The 8,946-nt window shown below is 52.6% G+C and overlaps 1 protein-coding gene across 10 annotated transcripts in view; it reads left to right on the top strand.

Moving 5' to 3' along the window:
* Positions 1–8,946, top strand: part of SSUH2 (ssu-2 homolog) — a 151,815-nt gene that overhangs the window by 9,912 nt on the left and 132,957 nt on the right. For 8 of the 10 annotated variants that reach the window (XR_003796615.1, XR_003796616.1, XR_003796617.1 and 5 more), the window contains exons 1-3: positions 5,805–6,596; positions 6,815–6,920; positions 8,459–8,588. Coding sequence is in view for 6 of the 10 variants with exons in the window: in XM_029242199.1 (XP_029098032.1) it covers positions 6,503–6,596; positions 6,815–6,920; positions 8,459–8,588 (330 nt within the window). In the remaining 4 variants the exon portion in view is untranslated. Of the gene's footprint in view, positions 1–5,804; positions 8,589–8,946 lie in introns of those variants that run through there. The other 2 variants (XM_029242196.1, XR_003796618.1) reach the window with 2 other exon arrangements.

The raw sequence follows: 8,946 nt of genomic DNA, 5'->3' as shown, positions 1-8,946 counted from the left end.
TCCCAGAGAGGCCCATGACACTAGTACATTTTCAGAGTTAACCGAACTTGGTGACTTTGAAGGTCCTTTGCAGGCCCAACACTTTTTCCTGCCCTTAATGCTGGTGTCTCTGAGCTTTAAGCCTCAGAGCTGCAGTGGGATATGAAATGAACCCATGCTAATCTGAGAGAGCTCAGTTTAAATTTTGTTGGAGTCCTTTTTCATATTGAAGTGAGAGACTGTACCTAGATATTTTAGCATGTATTTGAGGAGGACTGACTCTGATCTCTGATATATTGGAAATTGTGTATCCGTAGTCTTATTCTGATAAGCTTCTACTAACAGTCGAATGCAGTCTTTCCTCTTAAAAAATAGTGCTCATTAGCATTCTTTCAGTTTATTCTTGGAGTTTGTTGTAGTAGACATGGGTTATGTCAGATCTGCATTCAAATCCAAGCTCTGCCTCCTAATTGCTGGGTGACTTCGCCTAAGTCACTTGACCTCTCTGAGCTTTATTTCCCCCAATAAAAATAGAGATGGTGTCATCTTGCAGAACTGGTAAAAGATTAATTGGATGTAAAGTGCCTAATATATCACTCAGCCCAGAGTAGGCATGGAGTAAATATTGACTCTAGAGAATTATCAGATTATGTCCCCGAGAGCTTTAAAATTAAACTGCTATTAATGGAAAATATTACCACCGTGGTGGTTCTGTTTTGGCATCAAGCTTTTTGGTAAGCAAGGTAAGAGGAAGGTGAACTCTTTTTGGTTCCCTTAAAATTCTAAAACCTCTGATTCTGCCGTATGGTCACCCTATGTGCTGGTTTCCAACATAATCAAACCTCAGGCCGGCATTTAGGGTCTACTGCAAGGTGTGAGATTGTCCAGAAAGTTTTTAGAAACAAGATTGACGAAATCTGAAACTAAGTAAAGTTTTCTTCTGGTTTCAGAAAGGGAGGCTGCTATGGGACTTCTGTAATTTATTTATTTATTTTTAAAGCTTTTTCTTTCTTTTTTTAAAAAATAAATTTATTTTATTTATTGTTTATTTTTGACTGCATTGAGTCGTCGTTGCTGTGTGCAGGCTTTCTCTAGTTGCAGTGAGCAGGGGCTACTCTTTGTTGTGGTGCGCGGGCTTCTCATTGCGGTGGCTTCTGTTGCAGAGCTCGGGCTCTAGGCTCACAGGCTTCCGTAGTTGTGGCATACGGGCTTCAGTAGTTGTGGCACAAAAGGTCGATAGTTGTGGCTCATGGGCTCTAGAGCACAGGCTCAGTAGTTGTGGCGCACGGGCTTAGTTGCTCCACGGCATGTGGGATCTTCCTGGACCAGGGCTTGAACCCGTGTCCCCTGCATTGGCAGGTGGATTCTTAACCACTGCGCCACCAGGGAAGCCTGACTTCTGTAATTTAAATGTCCCTTCTTAGGTGAGAGATGGTTGTCCACTTTAGCCAGTTGAGTTACCCTTCCCAGTCACTAAAGTGTTGTCCCCTTAGTTTTTGAGTCTACAGTGTGGGGAAGCTTCAGAGAGAGAATATCTGCCTCCAGTGACATAGTCTGGTACCAAAGTAGGCATGGATGGGGACATTCTGGGTGTTGCATCCACTTGGAAGTCACTTTCAGCACCACCTCTGTCGGATTTCAGTGCTTTAACAATGATTAATTAGGGGCAGGAGACGTGCACTCCTTTGATCACCTGAAATCAAGGGAATGGCATTTTAAAAAGAGAAAGATAGGGCTTCCCTGGTGGCGCAGTGGTTGAGAATCCGCCTGCCGAGGCAGGGGATGTGGGTTCGTGTCCCGGTCCGGGAAGATCCCACATGCCACAGAGCGGCTGGGCCCATGAGCCATGGCCGCTGAGCCTGTGCGTCCGGAGCCTGTGCTCCACAACGGGAGAGGCCACAACAGTGAGAGACCCGTGTACCGCCAAAAAAAAAAAAAGAGAAAGATAAGGGGGTTATCCACGAATTGTGCCTTTCTCCACCAGAAAAATTCCTTCCTATACAAGAGAAAAATAGCTGGCGTCTGGTGAGCAGAAACACGACCTGGGTGGCACTTTGCAAAGCTCTCTCGGCAACCACTTGACGTGTGTGCCTGGAGCACTGGGGTATTCACTCGAGTAGAAAGGCCTTGGGGCTTGGAGTCAGGCTCTGAGTTCTAAGTACTGTTTCTGTCTCTGCTATGCGCCTGTGAGCTTTTGCTGTCTCAAATCACATCTCTGAGCCTCATCTCGTCCTTCTACTAAATGGGGAAAATAGTGGTTGTCATGAGGTGCAAGAGAGATCATGGAGCGTCCCTCACCGAGGCAGTGCGTGAATTAGGGGGCAGTGGTCCAGCTGGATGGCCACCCTGGAACTCAGCCCAGCACTGTGGAAATGGTGACGCGGCTGGTGGCCCCCATCGGAGCACCCCACGCTGGGCGCCACACAATGTCCCGTGATGTCTGCATTCCTGTTGTGCCCACTGAGATCTGCCCAGGAAATGACGTGTCTGCCCGTGCTTCAGCCTGGAGGCCTTTATTTTTGTCCACAACATAATGGGGAGTTTAATTTAGCTCTGATGAGTTGCCAGAGGTCATTGTGGCTCCCAGTTGATGGATGGAGCTCTGAGTGCCCCACCTCTCATTCTTCCCGTCTTCCTGCACTGTTGTTGGGTTTCCAGCAGGACAGAGCAGCCACGTGGCGTCTTCTTGTCCAGGGGAGTACTGATGCCCCAGCGGAGACAAGACTTCCGGGCAGGCGGGGGCCCTCCCAGGGGAGGGGGCTGTGATGGCCTTGCCTTTCTTTCCACGCTTGACATTTTCACTCTTGTGCACTGGCTTAAAGGAGCACCAGGAAAGAGGAAGACCTGCCCTCCTCGGTCCAAGGCACTGACCGAACATTTATTACATGCCAGGCTCGGGGCTGAGAGCTGTATACACATTGTCTCGTTAGGTGGGCCCTAATACCACCCGCTCTCTTTCCCAGCTGGAGGAGTTGAGTGCTGGGAGGATGAGTGTCTGGCACAGTGCCATGTGTTACTTGGCTCAGACGGCAGCATATCAGAGCCCGGGTTCCTAAACACAATGCCCAGGGATTCTGAGTGCAGTCACCCCCATCCCCACCCTGGCTACAGTCCAACCCTGCCCCTCACCTTTAATTCTTTTAACTGCGCTAACAGACACTGCATGGACCCTGCCCCAGACAGGTTCAAATTCCAGCCGCCACCTTCCGGATCCCCCTCAGAGCCACCCCGCACAGGTGGGTGTCAGGTCAGGGTGGGCAAAATACGCCTCATGGACCAAAGCTGACCCACCGCCTGTTTTGTACTTTAATTGGAACCAGCCACACTTGTCTATAGCTACTTTCAGGGCACTACAGCCGAGGTGAGTAACTAAGACAGACTGTACAGCCCATAGTCTGAACTGTTTACCACCTGGCTATTTGTAGAAAATGTTTGCTGATCCCTGGGTCCCTGGTGGGCGGAGTAGCAGAGCATGCTAATAAACTTATTAGAAGCGAAACAATATTGAGAACCAAGGTTCGAAGAATAATTCCGGGGGAGATCTCATCCTGGGGATTTCAGGACACATTGGCAGGCGTTGCAGCTTTACATCACACTTGCATGCGTCCCAGGGCTCTCACCTGCTTCTTGGCAGAATCATTTGCTTACAAAGATAAGCAAGGTACTCTCTATATTCACAAACATTCTTCTATTTCAGCTTCCTTTGGAAGTTTCCTGCAAGGAGACAGAACCTTAGAGACGAATATGTAGTGCTTATTATCAGAGGACAAGTGCACCCCTCATGGGGGAGGGGTGGTAGAGCAGGGTTGTTTATTTCTTTCAATGACACCGCCTCCTCCCTCACCGTTCTCGGCCATGAATGCCAGAATCTCAGGCTTCTTCACCGTCCAACGTCTTGTCTCTACTTCCAGATTACCTAAGCTGTTCTGGTTTTGAACAAGATCTACTTATTCTTCTGGCCTCTGCTTTTATTAAACTCTAAAGAACAGGACATAACATCTTTATTTTTTGTAGTGATAAAGAGCTATAGGTTTTAGAGAGCTGCAGAAAGCAGGAGGATCTCAGAAATGAGGTCGATCAGCTGGAAGTTTGACCCAAGTGGCCTTCAGTGACTTAATGCAGAGAGAACCCCCTTCCACTGACCGTTTATCAGCTCGCTCTTTAAAGTCAACTTCCTATGGTCAACTGCTCACTAGAAAGACACAGTTGAGGGATCCTTGTCCCCCAGCCTGGGGACTTCACGGAACAGGTTTGACAGGTGGCCCACTGGGCTGGAACTGGAGCAAGGAGCCTCTGGCCTGCTCTAACTCCAGCGCTGTGCACCCTAGGAGTACTGGAGTAACCTCTCTGAGGCTCAGACTCCTCGTGTCAAGTGGAGCTAGACGCCCTGCCTTCCACACCTCTAGGTGGGATGGTGGGGTGAGGCATCAGGTGTGGGAGGTGCTTCGTGAGTAGTCCTGAGTTTCCAGGAGCCAGTTCTAGTATTATGCTTTCCTACTTGGAGTCTCAGTCCCTATGTATAGATGTCACAGCCTGACAGATCAAGATGAGGTTTTAAAAACAGTTATATAATCAGTGCTTCTTCCATAGGGTTTGCCTTGTAAAAAGTACTTGGAAAAGAACAGCAGCTTTGGAGAGAGAAGAACCTTGGTTTGAATCCACTTCTATCACTCACTGGCTGGGCGATCTTGGGCGAGTCACATTGGTAGAATGTGGTTGTGCTGGTGTGTCAGTTTGGGTCATCCAAGAAGCAGACACCAAGATGGCCTGAGACATGCCAGATGTCCCTTGGAGACCTGTGAAGGGAAAGGGAGAGAAGGGGCAGGCGTAGGCAGAGACCGTCTTTGGACCACAGTGTAGGTCAGACACCTGTGAGAGGAGAGAGGGCAGCAGGGGAGCCTGAGACCCTGGTGTGGCTCCAAGAAAGTCTTGTGTGGGTCTGTGGAGAGTCTCAGAGTAAAGACTGCCTGATGGAGGAAGCTGCATGACCTACTGTCCCACATCCCAGTGCCTTAAAACAACAACCACTTTAATATATTTCATGATTTTGTGGGTCAGAAATTTCAACAGGGCTCAGGTGGGTGCTCCATGTGTAACTGATTAGGGTCTGTGTTGGTTCAAGCTTCTGTAACAAAAATACTGTAGTCTGGGTTGGCTTAAACAACAAGCATTTATTTCTAACAGTTCTGGAGGCTGGGAAGTCCAAGGTCAAGGCATCAGCAGACCCGGCATCTGGTGAGGGCCCACCTCTGGCTTGTAGACAGCCGCCTTCTCACTGGGTGCTCACAGAGTAGAGAGAGTGAGAGAGCCCTAGCCTCTTTCTCTTCTTATAAGGACCTTGATCCCATCATGGGCTCCATCCGTAAGACCTCATTTAAACCTAATCCCCTCCCAAGGGCTTCCCTGGTGGTGCAGGGGTTAAGAATCCACCTGCCATTGCAGGGGACACGGGTTCGAGCCCTGATCTGGGAAGATCCCATATGCCGCAGAGCAACTAAGCCCGTGCACCACAACCACTGAGCCTGTGCTCTAGAGCCTGCGAGCCACAACCACTGAGCCTGCGTGCCACAACTACTGAAGCCCACGCACCTAGAGCCTGTGCTCCGCAACAAGAGGAGCTGCCGCAATGAGAAGCCTGCGCACCGCAACAAAGAGTAGCCCCTGCTCGCCACAACTAGAGAAAGCCCAAGTGCAGCAATGAAGACCCAGCACAGCCAGAAACAAACAAATAAATAAATAAATATATTTTTTTAATGTGTTAAAGAAAAAAAACCCCAAAACCCAGCTCTACTGGGGCTGTGGGTTTCAACACATGAATTTGGGGGATGCAGACATGCAGTCCATGAAAGGGTCCCTCAGTGTGTTGGGCAGGCAGCCGCTCTGGACCGGAGGCTTTGCTCGCATTCCTGGTGGCTTGGCGGGGTGGCTGGAAGGCCAGGCTCCACTGGGCCCCTCCCCACGTAGTCTCAGGGCATTTGCTCGTGGCCTCTCCAGTGGGATGGCCTAATGTCTTACCTGACAGCTCAGGCATCAAGAGGGACGGCTTCAGGAGGCCAGAAGTAGGAGCTGCAGTCTCTTCTTTGCTTGCTGCGTTCCCTTGGTGAAGCGGTCACAAGCCTGCCCAGGTTCAAGGGGGAGGAAACGGAGACCTGTCTGTTGATGAGAGGAGCAGCAGTGTGCCCATCTGTTATTCGGTGCCTGTCTCCTAGGGCTGGGGAATATGATACTGTTTCTACCGCACCCGTCCCGCTGACTAGCACAGAGTAGGTGCCCAGCAGATAGGGGCTGCCCTTCCGAATGTTTGTGTCATCATTATTCTTACCGCTGCTACTGTCATACCCCCAACCCCATTGCTGGCCGCCCTACAAATATGTTGTGTGTCGTGAGGGGACCGGAGTGAGACTGACTGAAACCGTGAGCCTCTTTACGATGCACCTGCCCTCACCCGTCAGGTAGCTGACAGGAGTCGCCTTCGACCCCCTCCTCCCCGAGGCTTGGCACTGCCCGTTCTTCCCCAGGTGTGATGGACCTCAGCTTCGAGGCCGAGAGGCCTCTGGCGCCCCCGGCTGAACTCCTGGAGAGGCTTCCCAGCTGTGACTGCCTTCTTCAAGGGGACAGTGAGCCTGTGTCCCTGGGGGCTTGGGTCCCGCAGCTTCTTCCTGGGGCTTATGCTGTTGTGCGGGCATCTCTGGAACAGGCCGGGCTGGGAGAGCTCCCCTGTCCCCTGGGGGCCCTGGGAAGCCCCTTGTCGCCATTGGGAGGGAACGGGAGGATGGGGCATAGGCCCTGTGTCCATGGACATTCTGTGACCATGTCCATCTCCACTTACGACCAGGATGCTGCCGGTCTTGGAACCCAGGATGCCAGATATTCTTCCCACCTTCGGAGGCCCCGGGGAGGCCCCAGGAACAAAGGTGCTGGTCTTCGTTTCTGGAACACAGGTGAGCCCTGGCAGCTCCCACGGAGCCATTGTGCGGGATCACGCGAGATGATCCTCAGGTCACCTTTGTCCCCCGACAGCCCTCCTCAGGGATCTCAGGGGCCACAGATTTCAACCCAGACAGTGCATCAGGACTCCAGACCCAGTGGATCAGAGTCTCCAGGGATGGAGCCTGGGAGTGTGTATTTTTCCAAGCTCTTCAGGTTGTTTGGCTACCAAGCCAGGGTTGAAAACTCTAGTCTAGATCAGGGGTTGCAAACTACGGCCCCCAGGCCAGATCCAGCTCACTGCCTCTTTTTGTCTATCAGGTTTTATTGGCACACGGCCATGTGTTTTTGTTTCCTTACTGTCTGTGGCTGCTTTTACACCGTGACAGAGGAGCTCAGTGGTGACACAGAGGCCACGTGGCCCACAAAGCCTAAAGTATTTCCTGTCTTGCCCTTTACCGAAAGTCTGCTTGATTGGAGGACTCGGGGCAGAGCTTCGGCTGTCCGGCCAGCTTTGTGCGGACAGGAGGAGGAGCCGTGCCCATGCTGGGTCCAGGGTGGCCGTGTCCTGCCGTCGAGGGTGCCTTCCTGGTGCCTCTGGCCCCGCTGCTGCCTGGACCACCTCCCTTCTCCTCCCTGACTGCCCTCCCTGCGTGCCTGCAGACGCCCCTTCTTCTGTGGAGTCGTCCCGGCCACTGTTGCGCCCACGCCCTCCATCTGCTGTGCACTGTCTGTGGGCACACGGGCCCCTCTGTGCGCTGGGCCGGGGGTGTCGGCGACACAGCGTGTGTTGGTGAGGGCTTACATTTGGAGGCAGGCTGCCGTGGAGAAGAATGTGAAGATGGGGGGCAGGGCGGAGGAAGGGGCCTCAGCTCATGGCGGTGGCGGGAGGGCTTTGCCGAGGAGGGACAGGGCAGTTGGGCCTCAGGGGAGTCTTCCAGGAGGAGGAGAGGTGTCCCGAGAGGGGGCCGAGAAAGGGTCCTTCCTAGTTTGCCCTCCCAGCCTGCACCACTGCTGTCCAGCGGGCTCATGGCGGGTCTCTGTGGGTGCCACTGTCAGAAGGTTCTCGGCTGCGGTCTTCCCCTGAGCATTACTCACAACTCCTCTGGCTGAAGTCAAGGTCCCAGAGGGCAGGAACCTCGTCTAGTCCTAACTCTGTCTCCTCCTAGCTGTGTGACATCTTCTCTGGACCTCAGTTTTCCTTATCTGTAAAGTGGCATAATGCATCTTTCAGTTTTTTGTTTCTGTTTTTTCATTTGAGCTCTAAGACCCCATCAGCCCTTCTCCGCAGCTCCAGACCTCAGCTAAAGTGGTTTTGCTGTCCTCTAGAAGGACCTGCCGCTTTCCCACTGGGCATCTGTTCACACAGTTCTGATGCCGGAGATGCGCTCACCAGCTGGATGCCCGAGGGCTCTACCACTGCTGTGGACACGGCCGGGGGACCCCTGTCTCCGGGCCTTAGTTTCCATCAGCACAGTGAGGGGGCTGGCTGGCCTGGGTGAGCCCGCAGGCTCTCCCCAGACCCACTGCCCCTCTGCTCGGTCCCCACCAGAGTCCCCGTGGTGACAGAGGAGGTGGCCCGGGAAGCCCTCCTCAGCTTCGTGGACTCCAAGTGCTGCTACGGCAGTGCGGCCGCCGGTGACCTCGTCATCCTGGAGCTGAAGCAGCAGGTCCTGCGCAGGGTGAGGGCTGGCCGGAGGGCGCCTGGCGAGGCCGGGGAGAAAGGAGTCTTGGGGAACAGTGCGTGTGAATAGCGGTGACATTGTAGTGAGTTATAATGCAAGGAATCTTGGTTGTCAATCACCAGAGAACAGCTCGAATGCCCTAGGCGTCATGGATAGCGCATTACCTATATGTCTTACCGAATCCTCATAGCTACCCTTCATGGTAGGTATCATCGTCACCAGTTAGGAGGAATTGGACATTTAGAGAGGTGGAGTTACTTGCCCCCAAACATGCAGCTAGAAGTGACCGAGCTGGGATTCAAACACAGGTTTGCTGGCACCAACGCCCTGTTTTTAAAGACACAACTTACCTGCT

The sequence above is a fragment of the Monodon monoceros genome, unplaced genomic scaffold (assembly GCF_005190385.1).
Source record: "Monodon monoceros isolate NGI ecotype Baffin Bay Population unplaced genomic scaffold, NGI_Narwhal_1 Super_Scaffold_3, whole genome shotgun sequence".
Taxonomy (NCBI): Eukaryota; Metazoa; Chordata; class Mammalia; order Artiodactyla; family Monodontidae; genus Monodon; species Monodon monoceros.
This window is presented reverse-complemented; position numbering and strand designations above follow the sequence as displayed.